This window comes from Pantherophis guttatus, chromosome 3, assembly GCF_059756535.1.
Source record: "Pantherophis guttatus breed Tessera chromosome 3, ASM5975653v1, whole genome shotgun sequence".
NCBI lineage: Eukaryota > Metazoa > Chordata > Lepidosauria > Squamata > Colubridae > Pantherophis > Pantherophis guttatus.
This window is the reverse complement of record NC_142065.1, coordinates 200,467,703-200,490,492: the sequence shown is the minus strand read 5'-3', so window position 1 is coordinate 200,490,492 and position 22,790 is coordinate 200,467,703. Positions and strand designations below refer to the sequence as shown.

General features: G+C 45.2%; 1 protein-coding gene across 1 annotated transcript in view; it reads right to left on the bottom strand.

The window, feature by feature from the left end:
- The window catches only part of FER1L6 (fer-1 like family member 6), a 129,054-nt gene that overhangs the window by 16,497 nt on the left and 89,767 nt on the right, over positions 1-22,790 (bottom strand). The window contains exons 32-38 of the mRNA XM_087890886.1: positions 21,939-22,066; positions 18,028-18,198; positions 17,323-17,483; positions 14,624-14,769; positions 13,004-13,092; positions 4,258-4,356; positions 1,581-1,822 (exon numbers count right to left, since the gene is read on the bottom strand). Coding sequence (XP_087747012.1) covers positions 1,581-1,822; positions 4,258-4,356; positions 13,004-13,092; positions 14,624-14,769; positions 17,323-17,483; positions 18,028-18,198; positions 21,939-22,066 — 1,036 coding nt within the window. The remainder of the gene's footprint in view (positions 1-1,580; positions 1,823-4,257; positions 4,357-13,003; positions 13,093-14,623; positions 14,770-17,322; positions 17,484-18,027; positions 18,199-21,938; positions 22,067-22,790) is intronic.

The window sequence follows — 22,790 nt, the reverse complement described above, 5'->3', positions numbered from 1 at the left end:
TACCCCACGTAGGAATCTCCGGATGGAAAGGTGATGAGACAGAGGCACGCCGTCCCTGGGAGACAACACCGTGGCGAGAGCTGCAACATGCCGCTTGAGGGTATTATGCGCTAGACCCTTGCTGTAGCCATCATGGAGGAACTCCAACACCTGCGGAACAGAAGCTGACAACGGGTTAATTTCGCGCGCAGAGCACCACGAAATAAATACCTTCCACGTGATGTTGTAGAGTCTGATGGTGGACTCCTTCTTGTCAGCCTGCATCACCCGGATGACATCTTCTGAGTACCTCGCTTCCCTCAAGAGCAGCCCTTCAAACGCCAAGCGGTTAGGTTGAGCCACTGGGGCTCTGGGTGTAGGATTGTCCCTTGGCTGAGGGACACCTTCTCCGGAGGAAGCCGCCAAGGGTCCGTCGTTGAGAGGGCTACGAGGTCGGAGAACCATGGCCTTCTTGGCCAATAGGGAGCGATGAAGATCACATCCGCTCTCTCGGTCACAATTCTGCGAAGGACCCGCGGGATCAATGGGATCGGCGGGAACGCATAGAGTAGCTCCTGGGGCCAGGGGCAACGGAGAGCGTTTGTGTCCTCTGCCCCCCGCGATGGGTAGCGCGTGAAGAATCGGCGTAGCTGTGCGTTCTCTGGGGATGCAAGGAGGTCTACCTGTGGCTGGCCGAACTGGAGACAGATGTCCCGAAACATCCCAGAAGCTTTGACTCTTTTAACTTTCCCAAATTCAAAAGCATGCCAAATGCAAACTTTTACCTTTCAATAAAAAGTTGTTTGTATCATTGTGTTATTGTGTTTTTCTTTTAAGACGAAAGATGTTAATGTATGAGTTGTTTTTTCTAAACTAAACTAAAACCTCAGTATTCAGGTTAAATTGCCATGTTGGCACTTTGCGATAAATAAGTGGGTTTAGGGTTGCAGTTTGGGCACTCGGTCTCTAAGAGGTTCGCCATCACTGGCATAGAGTTTCCTGCCTGAACAGGGGGTTGGACTAGAAGACCTCCAAGGACTCTTCCAACTCTGTTATTCTGTAAAGAAGTCCAGTTGCCAGGACTCAAAGTCCAGACAACTCTGTCTGGATGATGAGAACCTTCATTGACATATTCACTCAGGAAAATATCTGCTCAGATAAGGAGCTTCTTACGGAGCCCTGGCGGTGCAGTGGTTAGACTGCAGTATTGCAGGCTGACTCTGCCTAATCCCAGGAGTTCGATCCTGACCGTCTTAAAGTTGAGTCAGCCTTCCATCCTTCCGAGGTGGGTCAAATGAGGACCCAAATTGTTGGGGGCCATATGCTGACTCTGTAAACCGCTTAGAGAGGGCTGTAAAGCACTGTGAAGCGGTATAGACAGGAACATTTCCTTCAACTCAAAAAGGAAGTGAGAGCAATGGTACCTTCCAGTTATTGAGCAAAGGAAAAATGGCTGGCAGGTGGAAGGGATGGAGCTTTGAAGAGGATATGGGGTTTCATGAGAAAAATCCCACTCCTGGATATCACCCAGAACCTTGAGGAAGCTGGAGAGGAGGAGACGTGTAACTATTGTGCCCATTCAGTGCCCCATTCCTTCTTACCCAGAAAGTCATCAGAAGACAGTCGTTCAAAGTCCCACACTTGGAGGACCAATACTGGAGGCATTTTGCGTTCTGTCTTTTCCAAGGAAAATATGTTCTCCCTCTTGCAGACAACCATCTGTTTTTCAGGCGGGAGATAGTGGAATGGAAACACAAAGCGCCAGTTGAAATTCCCTTCTCCTGTCAAGGAGTTGTAATGGACATCTGTCTCCTGTTTATCCTCTTCAAGGCCTTTCAACCATCTGTGATGCATGTAGGGAGAATGAAAAAAAATGAAATGGGAATTTGCGATCCACAAAGTGGTCAGATAATTGGCATCAAAACAAAGTATCTCAGGATGCTTGATGGGGTAAGAGCAGTGGTGAAATGTAAAATTTGTTACTACCGGTTCTGTGGGCGTGGCTTGCTGGGGGGGTAATGTGACTGGGTGGGCGTGGCCAACTTTTTAAAAAAAAACTTTTAAAACCAACCAGCCGAAGAGGTTGTAAAAAATGCTTTTAAAAGCCTCTGACGATCCCAGCTGAGTTGCCTGATCGTCAGAGGTTTTTTTAACTTTTAAAAATGTTTTTTCTACAACCTCTTTGGCTGAAGAAGTTGTTTAAAAAATGCTTTTAAAAGCCTCTGACGATCAGGCAACTCAGCTGGGATCACCAGAGCCTTTTAAAAGCATTTTTTCTACAACCCCTTCGGCCGAAGAGGTTGTAAAAAAATGCTTTTAAAAGCCTCTGATGATCCCAGCTGAGCCGCGCGATCGTCAGCGGCTTTTTTTTTACTTTTAAAAGCATTTTTTCAGCCGAAGAAGTTGTAGAAAAAATGCTTTTAAAAATAATTTTAAAAAGCCTCTGATGATTGCATGGCTCAGCTGGGCATGGGGGGGGCCAGGGATTTTTGCTACCAGTTCTCTGAACCACCCACCGCCATCGCTACCAGATCGGGCAATCCGGTCCAAACCCGGAGCATTTCACCCCTGGGTAAGAGCTGACATGAACACATGACTTTTCTTTTTCAAGCTCTCTACTGGCTTCCTATCAGCTTCCAAGTACAATTCAAAATGCTGTTTTTGATTGTAGAAGTCCTACTTGACTTGGCCTCTTCAACAGATTCTGATCAAGTGAGGACTTCTTTGAAGACTTAAATTTGCACCTTTTGGATGCTCCTAGCAACCAGTTGATGACTTCCATGTTGGCTTCCGGTTCTGTGGGCGTGGCTTGGTGGGCATAGTGTGGCTTGGTGGGCATGGCAGGGGAAGGATACTGCAAAATCTCCATTCCCACCCCACTCCAGGGAAAGGATACTGCAAAATCTCCATTCCCACCCCATTCTTCCGGGAAGGATATTGCAAAATCTCCATTCCCACCCCACTCTGGGGCTAGCCAGAGGTGGTTTTTGCCAGTTCTCTGAACTATTCAAAATTTCCGCTACCGGTTCTCCAGAACCTGTCAGAACTTGCTGGATTTCACCCCTGCCTTGATCCCTTTTTAACATGCCTTGATACCCCATGATATTCCCAAAAGGACCTAACTTTATTCCCAAAACCTATACTGTAGACACACCAGGGAGACCGTTCGCAAGAGTTTATTGGAATTGAGCAGTTAATACATTCCAATAAATAAAGAAACAGCCAAATACTTATACTAACATTTTGTGCCCAATACACAGAAGAGATCTTACAAATGCCAGATTCAGTGACACCTTCAGTTCCTTCTGGAAAGTCAATTATCTAACCCCATGGCCATATTTCTTAACGTTGTCTGTGGCCATTTTACCATTTTAAAAACATAAACTGATGATAAACTGGGATTAAGAAAATCTTGGAATCCTCAAAGGGCTACCAGATTTCATAATCATTTAAAGTGACTTTTAATTGTGCTTTTTAATGGGTATGTGTTCCAGGGGTGAAATCCAGCAGGTTCTGACAGGTTCTGGAGAACCGGTAGCGGAAATTTTGAGTAGTTTGGAGAACTGGCAAATACCACCTCTGGCTGGCTTCAGAGTGGGGTGGGAATGGAGATTTTGCAGTAGCCTTCCCCTGGAGTGGGGTGGGAATGGAGATTTTGCAGTAGCCTTCCCCTGCCATGTCCAAGCCACGCCCGCCAAGCCACACCACGCCCATCAAGCCACACCCACAGAACCGGGAGTAAAAAAAAATGGATTTCACCACTGATGTGTTCGCTTTGTTGACTTAACTTTGTAACTTCAGGCATAGACATTTTTTAAAATCCAGAAAGAAAGTAATGGGAAAAAAACCCACTTCCGTAGATTTGCAAAAGAAAATAAACAAATGTGTCTGGATAGAAGTAAGCGAAATTCAAAGGAAGCTACCTTTTAATTTGTTTATAAATGTTGGGTGATAGAAGTATACAAAAGTGCAAACTGATTAAATTATCTGGAACTGCAACTAAATTCTGAGACTACATATAAATTCTTTATTACTTTTGAATTTTAGTCCTAACTCTTATCAGTTCTATGCCTTCTGAATTCTAAGTGGAAGCTGAATTTCCAAAGAGCCATTGCTGTAAAACACCTCATTGTCATGCTACCAAACGCCATATTTCCAGCAAACCTGGCAGGGACTCCAGATTGATGAATGGCTTTGACCAGAAATTAATTTTCCCCTTGTTAAATAATTGACGTGATCTGCAAGTTATGTATCCCAAAAGGGCACAAGTAGACGTACCCTTTTACGTAGATATCACTTGATTTTTGTCCTGTGAAGATATTTTCATCCTCCAGAATGACATCTTCAGTATTCCAGATTATTACTCTTAGTTCGTAACTGAGGAAGAAGGGGAGAAAATAAATTGAGAAAAGTCATATGTGAATGGAATATAAAGTCACTTCAGGAAGAATAGTAATTTATCATCCCGCACTCTGGTCATATGGTTGATCAGGATTCTGATCATTCTGATAATTGGTTAAAAGATTCTTATGTTGAAACGACAGAGATAAAGTTCAGCCCTTCGCATGCCTTTTGGGCACTGGTGAAATCTACTTACCTTCCCTACCGGTTTGGAAGTGCACGCATCACGTGCGTGCGCAGACCCTCTGCGCATGCGCAAACTCTTCTGCGCATGCGCAGAGGGTTAAAACCAGGAAGTAATGACGACCGGGCGGGTGGGTGGAGCCTCGCGCTGCCGTCGCTACCGGTTCTCTGAACCACCCACAGCCATCGCTACCAGTTCGGCCAAACCGGTCTGAACCGGTAGGATTTCACCCCTGCTTTGGGGTTGTGGAAAATTTCATAAGAAACCACAAGTCTGCCAGTTGAGCACCTGATCAAAGCCACAGGATGCATCCCTAAGTATTTTTGTAACTTCTGTACCTTATCTATTCTATGCCGACTTCTTATGTAACCAAGTAAAGGTAAGAAATCTATATATACTTGCTTTGAACTGTATTCGGGGTTCTTCCAATCTTATGGGAAGACCCACCTTTGTTCAACTGAATAAATGTGTCATTTAGAGAGAAAATCTAGACCCCATCTCTTTTTTCACAGCGAAGAGAATGACTGGCCCCAAATCACCCAGTTAGCTTTCATGGCTAAGGTGGGACTAGAACTCAAGTCTCCCAGTTTCTAGCCTAGTGCCTTAAACTACTAGATCAAACTGGCTCTCTACTTATTGAACATGGTATATCCAGTGCTTAAATTCACTACAACATAGCTTCTCTGAACTAAAGGCATATAATATTTTTGCATTATTAAATACCGTGTTTCCCCGAAAATAAGACCCTGTCTTATATTTTTTTTGAACCTTGAAATAAGCGCTTGGCCTTATTTTTGGGGAGGTCTTATTATTTTGGGGCGCATGGAGCAAGACGGGGCTCCTCTTGTCATCTTATCTGATTTCCAGCTCTGTCTCCCTAACCTTAACCAGAGGAAATGGCAGGGACCGGCTGCGCACGCGGTTAAATATTTTCGAGGAGGGCTTATTTTGGGGGGGGGGCTTATCTCAGCGCATGCGCTCAAAAGCCCGATTGGGTTTATTATCAGGGGATGTCTTATTTTCAGGAAAACAGGGTATAGATCATGCTTCTTAGAAAAACCGAATTTAAATTAAAATCTTTGGTACAAATTATGTGCTATGAGAATTTTTTAAAAGCCCTTCATTAATTCTTCATTCATGCGTGTGTTTTAAAAAAACCAAATCAATGTTAAAACTAAGAAAATTTGAGATATATTTTTATAAAATTATCCCACCTGCTAATTAATAAATTATTTTCAGAAGCTCATCTCAAAACTTTTTAAATGTCTGAATCTTCTTTGGATATTATATCTGATTCCTATTTATTACATGTCTCCTCTGAACAGTCAATTTGATAATGGCACTAGTTATCTGAAATTATGTTAAATAAGTATTGCCAAATTTCTTCAGGTTACAGGCCCTAAGCAGATATGTTTGCCTATTTATAATGGCAAAAAAGAGCCGATATGCAAATAAGTAAAATTCTTTTCAGAAAGCCTTACCTCTAACTTAAAGGTAAAGGTAAAGGTTCCCCTCGCACATATGTGCTAGTTGTTCCTGACTCTAGGAGGCGGTGCTCATCTCCGTTTCTATGCCGAAGAGCCAGTGCCATCCGAAGATGTCTCCGTGGTCATGTGGCTGGCATGACTAAACACCGAAGGCGCACGGAATGCTGTTACCTTCCCACCAAAGTGGTCCCTATTTTTCTACTTGCATTTTTTACGTGCTTTTAAACTGCTAGGTTGGCAGAAGCTGGGACAAGTAATGGGAGCTCACCCTGTTATGCGGTGCTAGGGATTTGAACCGCTGAACTGCCGACCTTTTGATCAACAAGCTCAGCATCTTAGTCACTGAGCCACCGTGTCCCTAGCCTATCTCTAACCTAGGTAGCAGCAAATATTAATTCTGGAGACAACAGAATAGAAAATAATACAGCTAAAGACAGATGATAGTTTCCTTCTAGTGTAAAAAAAAAATGAAACAGGGATGACTGCTCATGATGCAGAAAAAAATATTTGTTGATCTGGGAAGCATTTTTATCAAGCTAAAAACATGCAATGATTGTTTTATTAGAAAGGAGGCGTTGGACTTACCGTGAACGCTCTTTCTCCAGGGGATGCGGAGTGGGTCAGAAGTGGGATGATCCAGCTCGTCTGGCCAATCACTGAGTCGGATAAACTTGGCCACGCCTACTCAGGCCTCCCTTCCTTCCAGTTTGTTCGACGAAGGCAGATCTGCAAAACAGTCTCAAGCCTAGAAATTACAAAGGAGAAAATCGCAGACGGGAGGGGCTGACCCACTCCGCATCCCCTGGAGAAAGAGCGTTCACGGTAAGTCCAACGCCTCTTCTCCCACTGGGATGCGGAGTGGGTCAGAAGTGGGACATACCCAAGCTTGCTACTTCGTCGGGCGGGAGGTCTGCGAAGGTCGATGTCGAGGCGCCAGGTGAACCTGTTGGAGGACTCTCCGTCCGAAGGCTGCCTCAGCGGAGGCAAAGGTGTCCAAACGGTAATGCTTGATGAATGGAACCGGAGAGGCCCAGGTAGCTGCCCGGCAAATTTCCTCGAGGGAGGCCTGCGTGGCCCAAGCAGCGGTAGTAGCTGCACTCCGTGTGGAGTGAGCCGTAATATGACGTGGAATGGGGAGAGATCGTGAGTCATAAGCTTTGGAAATACAGGCTCGGATCCAACGCCCTATGGTGGCAGAAGAAACTTTGGATCCCAAAGATGAAGGTTGAAAGGAAATAAATAGGGCTTCGGAGCGTCTTGAGGGTGCGGTCCGAGAGATATATATTTTTAAAGCCCTGCGAACATCAAGGGTCCGCCATTTGTGTTCTAGTGGGTGAGATGGATTCGGGCAAAAGTTAGGCAGGATCACTTCCTGTTCACGATGGAACCGTGAGTTAATTTTTGGCACGAATGCCGGGTCCAGTCTAAGAATTACCCTATCTGGGTGTATCACACATAAGTCTGGCCTGACTGATAGAGCTGCCAGTTCAGAAATGCGGCGAGCTGAAGTCACGGCCACCAGGAAAGCCACTTTCATGGTTAGAAATCTAAGGGAGGCAGTCCGGAGAGGTTCAAAGGGTGGACCTGTCAAGGCTGACAATACATGTGGCAAGTCCCATGTGGGATATCGGTGTACCACGGGTGGACGCAGATTTCGTACCCCACGTAGGAATCTCCGGATGGAAAGGTGATGAGACAGAGGCACGCCGTCCCTGGGAGACAACACCGTGGCGAGAGCTGCAACATGCCGCTTGAGGGTATTATGCGCTAGACCCTTGCTGTAGCCATCATGGAGGAACTCCAACACCTGCGGAACAGAAGCTGACAACGGGTTAATTTCGCGCGCAGAGCACCACGAAATAAATACCTTCCACGTGATGTTGTAGAGTCTGATGGTGGACTCCTTCTTGTCAGCCTGCATCACCCGGATGACATCTTCTGAGTACCTCGCTTCCCTCAAGAGCAGCCCTTCAAACGCCAAGCGGTTAGGTTGAGCCACTGGGGCTCTGGGTGTAGGATTGTCCCTTGGCTGAGGGACACCTTCTCCGGAGGAAGCCGCCAAGGGTCCGTCGTTGAGAGGGCTACGAGGTCGGAGAACCATGGCCTTCTTGGCCAATAGGGAGCGATGAAGATCACATCCGCTCTCTCGGTCACAATTCTGCGAAGGACCCGCGGGATCAATGGGATCGGCGGGAACGCATAGAGTAGCTCCTGGGGCCAGGGGCAACGGAGAGCGTTTGTGTCCTCTGCCCCCCGCGATGGGTAGCGCGTGAAGAATCGGCGTAGCTGTGCGTTCTCTGGGGATGCAAGGAGGTCTACCTGTGGCTGGCCGAACTGGAGACAGATGTCCCGAAACAGAGCGGGGCTGAGGCGCCATTCTGATGCGTCTATCGTGGTGCGGCTGAGATAGTCCGCCTGAAGGTTGTCCTTCCCCGCGATGTGATCCGCCTTGAGGGATTGAAGGTGGGATTCCGCCCACCTCCCCAGAAGAAGAGCCTCCTGCATCAAGGTCCTGGACCTTGTCCCCCCTTGGCGGTTGACATGTGCCTTTGCTGACACATTGTCTGTAAGCACTAGTAAGTGTTGTCCCTGCACCGTCTGAAGAAAGGCCAGAAGAGCTAAGCGGATGGCCCTGAGTTCCAGAAGATTGATACTTGACCTTGCTTCTGTCGTGGACCATCGCCCCTGAGCGACCTGGGAACCCAGGTGCGCACCCCAGCCCGTCAGACTGGCGTCTGTAGTCATAATCAGTGGATGTGTGTCCAAGAAGACGCATCCGTTGTCCAGAGCCGGGGATAGCCACCAGTGCAAAGACCGGCGTACTGACAGGGGGACCCTGATCTTGGATTTGGAGGCTGCTGTCCTTGCCCGCTGATAGGGGAGTAGCAGCCATTGAAGGCTGCGGGCATGAAGCCGAGCCCAGGGAACTATGTCTGTGCATGAGGCTAGTTTCCCCAGGAGACGGGACAATTCTAGCTTGGGAGCTGTCGGATCTTGTAACAGATGCCGAATCAGAGATCTGAGGCTGTCCTTCCTCTCCTGGGAGAGGAACACCTGTCCCACCTGCGTGTCTATGACTGCGCCTAGATGATTTATGCGCTGTTGAGGGACCAACTGACTCTTGGGCTCGTTGACTAGAAACCCATGATTCTGTAATATTTGCAATGTCAGAAATACATTGGTTCTGGCTCTGTCGTAGGACGAGGCTTGTATTAAAATATCGTCCAGATAAGCCTGAATTCGAATTGGTACGGACCTCAGGTGAGCTATCAAGGCTGCCAGAATCTTGGTGAAACTGCGCGGGGCCGATGCCAGGCCAAATGGAAGGGCCCGGTATTGTAGGTGACGCCCCGCGTAGCTGAACCTGAGGTACCGCCGGTGAGCTGGCTCTATAGGTATATGAAGGTACGCCTCGGAGAGATCGATTGAGGCTAGGAAGTCTCCGGGTCTTATTCCCTCCAGGATAGATTTGAGCGTACTCATCCTGAACCTGCGGTATACTAAATGGGTGTTCAGGGATTTTAAATTTAGGATCGCCCTCCATCCCCCCGAGCGCTTCGGAACCACGAAAAGAATCGAGTAAAATCCCTGCCTCCATTGCTCCCGAGGGACGTCCTCCACAGCATTGATCTCCAGAAGATGCTGAATGGCGATCTCCATCAAATACCGCTTGCTGAGGGAGCTGGAGACAGGGCAAGGCACGAAGCGGCTCGGAGGGCGGGAGAGGAACTCCAATGGGAGGCCGAATTCGATGATATGAAGAACCCATTGGTCTGTCGTACTGCGAGCCCATTCGGGGAGAAACAGGCTCAACCTCCCCCCAATGGGAGCTATCAAGCGGGAGTCACTTTTGGCGGCGGAACTGACGTCCGCCAGTTCCACGAAAGGGCCGTTTCTGAGGGGCAAAGGGTTTGGATTTATCCCTGTAGGAACCTCTATCTTGGGGACGAAAGGAACCCTGTGAGTAAGGTCTCTGACTGGGGCCCTCCTGGAAAAAATTACGGGCCGGGGGCCTGCGATAGTAGGGGGTAGCCCTGCGATCAGCTCGTCTAGTAATGGAAGGAAGGACCTTCCTTTTGTCCCTGTCCTCCACTAATAATGGTTCAAGGGAAGCACCAAATAATTTAGGCCCAGAGTATGGTGTAGAAGCTAGACGCCATTTGGCCTTGAGGTCAGCTTGCCAAGGCTTAAGCCACAAAAGGCGACGGGAAGTGACTGAGGAAGCCATAGCCCGCGAGGCAAATTTGGCAGCATTTAACGTGGCATCCGAGGTGAATTGAGTGGCAGCTATTATCTTATTTAGGTCCTGATGGACTCTGGCCTCCTGGGCTGGTAAGCGGGACTGAAGCTGCTGGAGCCATAATAGAGATGACCGTGAAAAGAATGAGGCCGCAGTAGCGGCCTGAATTGCCCAAGCTGAGGCCTGGTGAGCCTTCTTGAAAGAAGAATCAAACTTACGGTCTTCCGGCTTAAGACCCTCAGAAGTGTCCCCTGAGATGAAAGGAGACGAAGATGAAAGCGCTGCCACAGGGCCATCGACTTCGGGAACCTGCAAAAGACTAGTCAGGACAGGATCCATGTTGTAATTTCTACGATCGTAGCCACTAGGAGTAGGAAAAGAAGTTGGATTAGTCCATTGTTTACGAACCACATCAGTGAAAAGTTTTGGCGCTGGGACAAACAGTTGTTCAGTTACTGGTTCAGAAAATATGCCTTGACTGGAGGAAGCGGCAGAAGTCGATGGGACAGAATCAGTGTCAACTAGGCCCGAGGTGACTTTGGCCTTGTGAAGCAGTGATTTAAAAAGTCCCTGGGGGAAAAGGCCGGTAAAGGCTGGCACATCAGGAGCAGTGGATTCGTCATCCGATAAATCCACTTCCCTTTGAGGTTCATCCTCTAGTTCTATATCAGCACTGCCTCTAGATCTAACAGGGGAGTGATCAGGGGACCCTGTAAGACTGGCATCAGGAGACACCCTTGATCTTCTGGAATGAAGGCTCTCAGAGACAAGAGAGACAGAGCGATGCTCTCTGATGCCCGCTTGGATGCCATGAGAAATGGCCCTGGCAATTAATATCTGAACTGATTGTGGAAGGTTCTCCAGCTCTGACTTAGGTTGATTACTTGGTGGAGGATCCTGAACAGGGATAGAGCAATCAAAGGGGTCCCCCTCCTGTCTAATTGGAGAGCCATGAAGGCTGTCCTGGCGTTCTGGAGAGAAGGCTCTGGTCAAGTCAGCCTCCTCTGCAACCCCTGAATCAAGACCGGTATCCGGGTTTGGCTTATCTCCATGGGTATGCGAAGTCAGATCAGAATCATGCTGATGAGACGTTTTTGTATGTTTTGATTTAGAGGAGGCCTTACGGCCAGAATCCATCTTGCAAGATGACTGGTCTGCCATAGCGATGGATAATATATGTCACAGCAGGAATCTGCACACAAAGGAACAACAGTAAGTATCATCATTATTATTATTTTGAAAAGAGGCAGTATAATCCATTGTAATTTCCCAGATATCCTAAACCAAGGATAAATTAGGAAGTTCGCTGCAATCCAGCCACCAAGGAAATTTTTTTTTTTTTTTTTTTTTTTTTTTTTGTATTACTGTTATGCTGAGAGATAAAATGGCTGCCCGGGAACAAGTCTCCAGGGTCAGACAAAATGGCCGCCAATAGTTGAAATATTCTTTAAAATAACCGAAAATCCACAAAGGGACCCCAGACCTATTCCAATCGTCTTTTTTTTTTTTTTTTTTTTTTTATATATATAGGGCAAGTGCAGAGCTCACCAAGGAAGGAGATCAGGCAGGTCCCAGCAGCCGATGAAAGAAGCGCGCGGAAATGGCGGCTAATTAACGGCTGCAAAGATGGCGGCACGGAAAATTGGCGGGGAAGTGTCAGACACCCCCCACGCCAAGGCAGGAACAGCGCAGTTCAAAACGCCGTCTTCCCCGATCGCTGGGAAGAGCGGCGGCAGCCACAAGCCGGAACGAAGCCTTTGGGCAGGCAGCGGCTTCTGCGGCTTCTCCGACCTCCAGCTGATCGACGCTGAGGCGGAGACTGACAGCGGAACGGGGCGGCGAAGAGGAACCCCCGGCGGCGGTTCCCGAAGCGTCGCGATCTTCGCGCCCCTCAGCTGATGGGCGCTGAAGTCGGCGGCTGTCAGAGGAGCGCGGCGGCGGCGTTTCCAGCCCAGGAGGACTGAAATGGCCCGCACACACAGCGCTAAGAAGAAGAATGGGGGCGGAAGGGAACTTTCACACTCACGTCCCTCTGATGATCGAGAGGCAACGGAGGTAGTCGTTTGCGATCAGCAGAAGCCCCCAACACACACACGATCTCCAAAATCTGCAGAAGTGAGAGACTCAGCGAATGCGACTGGTCAGAACCACTGAGTCGAATAAACTGGAAGGAAGGGAGGCCTGAGTAGGCGTGGCCAAGTTTATCCGACTCAGTGATTGGCCAGACGAGCTGGATCATCCCACTTCTGACCCACTCCGCATCCCAGTGGGAGAAAAAGCAGGATCTCTCCTCTTAACACAGGAATCCTTCAAGCAATTCTGCTAGACGAAACAATTTAGGACAGCAAGAGCAAATTAGAGTTAGAAATGAAAAGGACATTCAGATCCCTTTCCAAAAACCTGGAATTTCACACTGGTTATGGGGCTACTTAACTAACCTTGTCTGCTCTTTAAAATTGCAAAGTTCGATTTTGTCCTTGAATGGGAGAGCAAATCTCAGGGTTTGGAAGCAAAAAAGGAAAATCCTCCAAAGTAGTAATGGCAAACTCTTTTGTGTCATAAAAACAAGATGGATGTGCTACAATAATTACAAGGGGGCCAGCTTGAGGGAGTCTTTATTTTTTCCTAATAAGAAATGCTACCTTATGAAAGATTCAGGACATTAGCAAATGTATATTTGAGGACAAAGAAGAAATGTATGTCATCAATTACCCTTTGGGCTTTCTAGGTGAAATGTCAACAGGAGGACCGGGAAGAGGCATATCTTTAGGAAATATATCCACCCACATCTGTACACGGCCCTGGAGAGGAGAAAACATAACACACAGAGAATAAGAATCTAAACTAGTTAAGAAATAAAATTATTACCGATTAATAAAGTTGAAAGGCACCTTGTAGATCATCTAGTCCAACCCCCATCCTCAAGCAGGAGACCCTTTCTGACAGATGGCAGTCCAGTCTCTTCTTGAAAGCCTTCAGTGATGTAGCTCCCACAGCTTCTGAAGGGAAGCTGTTCTTTTTTAACAGATTAACAGAGTTGGAAGGGACCTTGTAGGTCATCTAGTCCAGCCACCCCCACCCCCACCCAAGCAGAGATCCTCCACCATTTCTGACAAATGGCAACCCAGTCAAATAATTCAGTTCATCTTCCTCCACCTTCCCACAAGGACCTGGGAAGAAAATGCCTTTGTACATCCTCTCTGTAGGAGCCTTAAGGCTTGTGGCCCTAAAATCGATGGCACTTCCCTTATTTCATGAGTCTCTTGATCTGATTTCAAAAGCAGCCTTGCAAGTGATTGAGTGCAACTTGTGATAAGAGCTTTCGGTTTCCTTGTGGTCTATTCTATTGCTTCAGACAGCGAAAAGAGGGACCCAGAAAGAGAATAGAAGAAAGAAAAGGGGATTTGGCAGAGGAAGGGGGGAAAAAGATGTCAGAACCAGGACTAATGGCCCTCACTCTGGCCCCATCTCTTCCTGCTTCAGCCTACCATCATTAATGCATGATTCTGACAGCTACCTCTGAAGGAATGCAGTGGTTGATAGAGAAAAATTTGCTCAGTCTTCCTCTAGTGAATCATATTCCCTTCAAATCATGGAAGCACTGTTCAAATTCCAACTCTGTAACACTTTTAACTAACATAAAAGAAAGTTGAGATGTTGGGTTCTTGTGTTTTCTGAGCTCGAAACGTCTTTCCTGCAGACATTTCTTTACCAAGCTAGGTAACATCATCAGTGAAGTAATATATACTAGCTTGCCTTGCCAGTCTTAGTTAGAATATAATTCTCTCCTTGTTGTTTTTTTTGCTTCTATTGTTTCTTTCCTGATTATTTATCTGGTGCAGTTTCCTGCTTATCTGGGTGTTTGCTGTGAGGAAGAATATGCCCCAAGCTGCTTTTTCTTTTCTTGATTTTGGGTTGTATCTTATAAATGATATGTAGATGGGGTTTATCTCTGTGTATCTGTTGATGGCTGATTTGTCACAGTTTCAAATTCCTAAGAATACCCTACCATTTTTTGATTTGGCTTGACCTTAAATGTTAATCATTTCCCAGTTGTAATTGTGGTTTAATTTATCTAGGTGTTGGGAGATTAAGGATTATTCATTATTTCTTCTGACTGCCAGGTAGTGTTCATGGATGCGTTCTGCAAATCGTCTATTTGCCTGATAACAAAACATCTGCAGGAAAATAAATAACCAAACTCAGAAAACACCAAGAACCCAACAGCTCAAACCTGAGTTACATACAGTACATTCTCTTACTATTGAAAGTTAGGATAGAAGTAATATAACAAGATTGTTTGCCATCTATCTAAGATGCAGCCGCATTTACCTGTTCCATGCCAGGCCTATCTTTGTGATAGAGAGGCCTTGTCTCAATGTGGTCAGGCACCAATTTACATCCAACCTCTGGAATTTCATTCCAGGAACGCAAAACTTTCAAAGCAAGATGTTCATACGATTCCACTGGCTCCCCCTCTGAACAAGGAAAGACAGCGTGAAAATTAACAAGAGTTAGAAGGTTAATATACTGATTAATATCATTGCATCAATTAACAAAGTGGGTAATGCAATGAGCCGTGGTGGTGCAGTGGTTAGAGTGCAGTACTGCAGGCTACTTCTGCTGATCACCGGCTGCCAGCAGTTTGGCAGATCAAATCTCACCAGACTCAAGGTTGGACTCAGCCTTCCATCCTTCCGAGGTCGGTAAAATGAGGACTCAGATTGTTGGCAATATGCTGATTCTGTAACCCGCTTAGAGAAGGCTGTAAAGCACTGTAAAGCGGTATATAAGTCCAAGTGCTACTGCTATTGCTAATTACAATATCTTACAATGAAGAAGGTCTCAACTGATGGCAGCCCGAAACCTAAGCAGAGTTTGATCTTCTGAAGATGCAGAACTCCAAGACTTGAGGAAGTAGAAAACATCTCAGAAAATGTAAACCAGAGGTGAAATCCAGCAGGTTCTGACAGGTTCTGGAGAACCGGTAGCGGAAATTTTGAGTAGTTTGGAGAACCGGCAAATACCACCTCTGGCTGGCCCCAGTGTGGGGTGGGAATGGGGATTTTGCAGTATCCTTCCCCTTCCACACCCACCAAGCCACGCCCACAGAACCGGTAATAAAAAAACCACTGATGTAAACCCTTTCTATACTGTTGTCAAAACAACTTAACAGACATGTCCATGAAATCACTAGGAACTAAATTGGTTTCTAGGAAGTCTCCCCCCCCCAAATATAGACGCAGATGACCAAATACTGAGAATGAGAACACCCCATGGAACAATGCAAACAATATATCCAGATAACATTGGTAACCTATCAAAAGATCAGGTTTTGGAGATCAGTTTCTAGAAACAGGCATTATTTGCATAAAATTGGATTTGTATCCAATGTCTACAAGCTCTGAAGGCTATGAATGTTTTCAGAGCTTGCCTTTATATATGGGTTTTTTTGTCATTTTGATTTTTTGGCTGTGTTTTAGATGGGGTTTATTTTTTAACCTATTTAGACTCTCTTATTTTGTATGATGCCTATAGGTGGCTATATTAAAGGGGTAAATAAAAAAAAACAATGTTTCCATTTGAGTTAAATTGAAGATATTGCCTAGAAGCAGTGGTGAAATCCAATTTTTTTTACTACTGGTTCTGTGGGTGTGGCTTGGTGCGCGTGGTGTGGCTTGGTGGGCGTGGTTTGGTGGACGGGGCAGGGTAAGGATATTGCAAAATCTCCATTCCCACCTCACTCCAGGGGAAGGATACTGCAAAATCCCCATTCCAACCTCACTCCACGGGAAGGATACTGCAAAATCCCCATTCCCACCCCACTCTGGGGCCAGCCAGAGGTGGTATTTGCCGGTTCTCAGAACTGCTCAAAATTTCTGCTACTGGTTCTCCAGAACCTGTCAGTACCTGCTGGATTTCATCCCTGCCTAGAAGGAATTTTTAAGGATTTGCCTTTTCATTTTTAAGAACCAGATCTTTTTATTCATTTCTCTTAAACTAATACAAGTAAAAGAGCAAAAACTGGAGTACCAGCATAAATGGGCAGCTTACTCTTTGCCTTTAAAACAATCAGATAAATCAGATTTAATTTGACCAGTGTTACTTTCCACCTTCACTCTGGAAAGTATCTAAGTTTCTTCTACCCCTTACCCTGGAAAGTAACATCCTCCCAGTAAGACAGGAAAATGCATGATTTTTCTTACAAAAAAAATGGTGCATTTGCATTCATGCATGCATGTGTTTATAGTTTAGCATGACTCTTGGTTTCTTCATCGCAATATCCATGTTGCCTTCTAGATCAGCAGGATGACTCTGGTTCACCACTGACTTCCTCTGAGGTTTGTTTTCAATTTCTCATTCGCAATCCTGGGATTTTTGAGGATCTTTGACAAAAGTACTATCCCAGTCTGACTCTGCCTAGACTTTTAGATCAGGGGTCCCCAACCCCCAGTCCGTGGACTGGCACTGGGTTGCGGCATACTAGAAACTGGGCCATGCAAACAAGCAAAGCCCCATCTCTGGGATGCAGGCAGCATGCAAAACTATGCCCCCTCTGGCAGGGGTGGGTTCTACTTACCTTTACTACCGATTCGGAGCGAGGCTGCGTGCGTTCACTCTTCTGCACAAGCAGAGAAGCTTCTGCATATGCACAGAAGCATTTTGATAACGTCAGGGTTGGTGGGCGGAGCCTCCCACCGGTTTTACTACCGGTTCTATAGAACCGATGTGAACCGGGGGCAACCCACCACTGCCCTCCGGTCTGCAGAAAAACCAGTCTCTACGGAACCAGTACCTGGTGCCCAAAAGGTTGGGGGGATACTGTTTTAGATTACCATTACTTAGTGAGCCACCATCGCTTAGATCTGCAAGCTAGTTGACAATACTTATTATTAATAAACAGTTACTAATGAAAGTAATAATGCAACACCCGATATTTTATATACAGTGGCAAAAACACTGTTCCACTTGGTGTATACTCTGAGTATTGTTGATATTGGTAATAATTCATCCTGTGCCCACATAGTTACCATTTTCATCTTCCTGAAAGACAGTCTGTCCTGTAAAGATCTTGCTTCCTATTTGTATCTTTCCAGGTTGCATGATTGGCTCATTCAGTTTGTTATCTTTGCATAACTTGCTCAAGATTTCAGTTGGCTTGAGGGCATCTCTCCAAGCATTGTATCCTTCACTAAAAATTCAAGGAGAGGAGAGGATTTTAGAGAGGGAGGAATGAGAGAAGGAAGCTCACTTCAAACCGTGGGTCAGAATTAGCTTTGCCAAACTGTCCAAAGCTATTATAAATATCTCAGCACACTCAAGTTTCCTCTAGAACAGGAGTGCCATGGGGTACCCAGATCTAAGTACCTAGAAACACCCTAGAAACAGGGAAGGACCAGCCCACGATGCTTCTGCCAGCAAAAATGGGCTCCTGAGCTTCGTTTTTGGCTGCCATGGCCTCCTGCAACCCTCTGCCAGTGAAAACGGAGTTCGGGAGCCCATTTTCGCGGACAGAGCGCTCGAGCCATCATTGGCGCCCCCAGCAGGAGTGACGTTGAGCTGGCCACGCCCACCCTAGCCACATACACACCGAGCCCCCCCCCAAGGTCAAACACAATCCTGATGCGGCCCCCAATGAAATCGAGTTTGACACCCCTTCTCTAGAAGTTTTTGAACCTGCCTAATTTCCTTATCTGCCAGTTCCTTATAGACTGAATGTCCTGGAGGGACCTTACATTTCATATTGGCTTTGTAATCCACAAGTAGCCCTGTGCCTGCTGTAGAAACGGTTTTCTAGATCAATTTTAGTTTCTCCAATCAGGTCATCTGAACCAATCAAATCATAGTCATAGATCAGGACCGAAAGCAAGGACTCTTTAGGGAAAGTTGCCTGAATTTCAAATGACCTAATGCAAAAAGAGTAAAAAAAACAATAATGTCAAATTCAATTATGATTGGACTGCAATCCTCTGCATACTTAATTAAGAACAAGGCTCACTAAAATCACGAGAGATTGTTTATGGTGTAGAGCGGAGTGGATTTTGTCCTAATCAAGTTAATCAAGTTACTGTGTAGGCTAACAGTGTAAGGTCATATGAAGAATTCAGGGGTGAAATGCTACCGGTTTGGACAGTTTGCCCGAACCGGTAGTAAAAAAATGCTTTAAAAAGTGCGACTATCAGCTGTGCCGTGCCATTGTTGAAACTTTTTCTTTACTTTTTTTAAAGCATTTTTTACTACCTATTCACCTGAACCGGTAGTAAAAAAATGCTTAAAAAAGTTTTTTAAAAGTTCCTACGATCAGCTATGCGACATTCAGCTGTGCTGGGCAATAGTAGGCACTTTTTTTTTACTTTTTTAAAGCATTTTTTTAGTACCGATCAGCTGTGAGACAATCAGCTGTGCCTGATTGTCTGTGAGGTTCCTGCCATTTTGTGTGAAGTCCAGCTGCTTTTGCATTGTGTGTGAGTCAGTTGTGCTGCTTTTGTGTTATTTTTCTGTAAAGTGTGATAGTTGGTTTTTGAGCTCTCTGTGACTCTGTGAGGTTCCTGCTTGTTGCAGGGCCATTTTGTATGAAGTCCAGCTGCTTTTACACTGTGTGTGAGTCAGTTGTGCAGCCATGCCCACCCAGTCACATGATCACCAAGCCATGCACACTGAGCCACACCCACAAAACCGGTAGGGAATTTTTTTGAATTTCAACGCTGGAAGAATTATATTAGTTTTTCCAAGTGATCCTATAGAAAGGAAAAGAAGTGTGTTTAGTGGAGGGTGATGGACATTCAAATAGGAAGAACATCCTGGAAACCAGCCTCTAGACAAGATGGAGAAAAAAGAATTGAAGTTCATTCAAAGTATCCATTTATAATGGACTTCATTTACGTTAGTTCAATTTTTCTTGGAAAATCTCAGCTGGTATCATCATGAAATGATGATTAATCAGCAACAGAAAGAGACAAGATAGTAGCATTCAAGGAAAATATAAGAAAGAGGTAGAAGGGTTAATTCACAAAGATCTCTTCAGTGTGGTTTATGCCATTTGTTCTCTCAACTTTCTCTCCTCCAGGGTTTAATGAGGCTGCAGAAAATTTAGCAACAAATTAAGCAAGGTAACAAGATGAGAATTAACAGGTGAAAATCTTCAAGCTTAGTCACACTAGTTGGCAAAGTAAGTATAAACGACTCTGTTTTCAGCACAAACAGAAATAAAATCTCTGAGTTATTTTTATGGACACATTCATGCAGTTTTCTTGACAATAGTATCTTCTTCTGGGATTTTTTTTTAACTTCCCAGTCTAGTCTTGGGAACCCCCAGTGGTCTTCCATCCAAAGATCTGGCCTGATCCCTGTATCCAGATTTAGACCATGTTAGCCAGGTGCTTCTACCTTCTGAGGTTGACTGTACATGGCTTAATACCATGCAGAAGACTGCACTTTAAAATAATGGAACTCTGCAAATAAAAGGAAATATGTTTATGGAAATGCTCGGATCCTGTCCCAAGAGTTGAACCTTCCTGGGAAGAATGCGTGACTTGGAATTCAAGGAAATACAATTCCACTCATTTTGGTGGCTACTATGTTGGAGAAGACTCCAGAGACCAAAGAACATTGTTCGGAGGCACAGTGACAATATTTACAATGCTGTCTTTGAATATGGTTTCATAACATCCGTTTTCCTTCCTTGGACTCTCTTTTCTAAAGTGTTTGTTAATGTAAACTTTTCTTGTGAAGACTGGCTCTTATTAATCAAGGTTGTTTGGAATTAATTCAGGTGGGTTCGTGTCCTTCCTGGAGAATTATTACCTTTCAGCCTCTAAATTAAACTTTTCAAGTTGCAAAAAGATTATGAAGCGTGGCAGGCATTCAACATTTTTGTTTTAGGAGATTTGACATGGAAATACTCAAGCCCTTATTTCCTTACCAAAAATTACTGAAAATGTGATTGAACCACGCAACTCATCTCTCCGAATTCCTGATCTCATGCCTCGTTAACTTTTAGTACATTTCCGAGGTGGGTCAAATGAGGACCCAGATTGTTGGGGGCCATATGCTGACTCTGTAAACTGCTTAGAAAGGGCTATAAAGCACTGTGAAGCGGTATATAAATCTAAGTGGTATTGCTATTTTACAGCGCTTCTATGCGTGGAAAATCTTTTGTGTATCGATAAAGTGAGGTAACTATTATCATTGGAGCATATTAAAACCACACAAGAGATGGACAATCTCTTGTATCAAAATGCATTTATTCAAATGCAACCATAAGTCCTGCTGTTGCCATTGTACATGTAATTACTCTTCCTCTAACCCAGGGTTCCCCAACCCCTGGGCTGTAGACGAGAACCGGTCCATGGCCTGCCAGGAACTGTGTTGCATAAGCAAGTGAAGCCTCATCCATGTGATGGGCTGTCTGCTAAAATAAAGCCAGGTCATGGCACACACTTGAAAGTAAATCAAGAAGCCTGTAATTGTGGAGTCTTGTCTGGCAAGAACAAAGAATGCTTATCGATAGGAAATATGCATGTGTAAAGCTTGTAACAATTCTAGGTAGTTAGAAAACTGATAAAAGTAACAAAGAGTTCGGCAACTTGCAGGCCTCAGCTAAAAGTTAGGAATAGAGATGGCCTGCAGCAAATAAAATGTGTATTAGATAACTCCTTGGGCATTCATTAGCCAAGGTTTAGGAATAGGGACAGCGAGAGACCAATAGAACAAATTGTAGAATTATTACTAATATGTTTATTTATTTATTTTTTATTTTTTTTTTAGAAATTTTTTGTATATGTTGAAATATTGTATATGTTGTTTGTAATGTTAGTACTAAAATGTTTATTAGATGATATTTCTTATTATCTCACCTTATCTCGCCTTCTCCTTTAGTGAAAATGTATACAGTTTAATTAATCCTTTGTTCTTGGTTCTTGGCATTCTGGCCAGGAACCCTTTTCCTTGAGGTACCCCAATAAAAAGCAATCAAAACCTGCACCTCATGTCTGGCATCCTTCACTGGCCTCAGCACCAGGCTCAGACCCGAATTGGGGATAACATATGGATGTGCAGAAACCAGGCAGTGTGCAAAACCACATTCTCCTAGTCCACGGAAAAACTGCCCTCCATTGAATCAGTCCCTTGCACTCAAAATGTTGGGGGCTGCCACTCTAATAACCTACTAGAAGGCCAAAGTAATCTCTAGAGCAAACTGGGAATTCTGCAGATGTGTTGTAAGCATGGCATATATACAGCACATCTAATGTAATAAGTTGCATAGGTAAAACTCCAGTACAAATATTTTAATTACAGAAGAGTGACTTTAAATTTAAGAGATATTCTTAAGAGAATATATCACTTTAGACTTAAGAGACATTCAAATGATTTGTGATTATACTGTTGTGTCAAAATCATCACAAAGGTAGACAGCTAATAACATGAACAGCCAAAAGGGTGGGACTTGTATCATAACACATCCAACTTTTTGCTAATTGTGACTCTCTCCCCACAGATAACTATGGATTAGATAGTTTGCATAGTTTTGAGAACCAAGATTTACAAACCCTGACATTTCAATATTTAATAAATGCAGCTCAAGGGATGAAAAATGTCAGGAGTAACTCATTAATCGTGAAACACTATGCACATTTAATGAACTCACCGACCAAAGATGGGATTTAGTTGCTTTGGAATGTATTTGTCTCGGTCCTTAATTTGTGTTTCCCCCAATTTCAGCACAATATAAGGATCAGATTTACCATCAGGGTCAGCAGGACTGAGATTAAAGGCCTGCAAGAAATTGGAAAAAATATTATTTAATAAGTGCTCTTCTGTGCATTGAAGCTGGTTTTCAAAGACAAACCCTGGGCAGGGGGTTGGACTTGAAGACCTCCAAGGTCCCTTCCAGCCCTAGGACTCTATGATTCTGTGAACCAAGGTGGGCTCTGAGGGCACCAATCATACCAGGGTAACAAAACAGGAACACAGCTGCCTGCCCTTCCTTTTACTCTCCCTCACCTGCAAACACTGTCTCTATTGATTTGGCTGCACACAAACAGAATACATAAACAAACCTGTTAAACCATGTCTCTTTTTTCAGGGTCATGCTGCATCTGTGAAGGGCAGATGTGCAAACTCAAAAAAAAGATATGGAGTTTAAGGAGAGACTGACAGATCCTATTTGGGGGCCCCTACGCAGGGGTGGGTTGCTGGGGGTTCGCAGGGGTTCGGGAGAACCTCTAGCTAAGATTCTGTGCAGTTCGGAGAACCCCCAAATCCCACTCCTGGCTGGCCCCGACCACCATGCCCCTCCCCCCCCGGAGTCCTCATGCGGCCCGTTTTGAATGCAGGTAAGCGTAGGGCGCGTGCGGAGTCTTGGAGAGGGTGAAAAACAGACCTAACAGAAGTTCGGGAAGGCCAGAAACCCATTTCCGGCCTCCAGAGGGCTTCCGGAGTTGGGGAGGCCATTTTTGCCCTCCCGGAGGCTTGAAGAAAGCCTCTGGAGCCCGGGGAG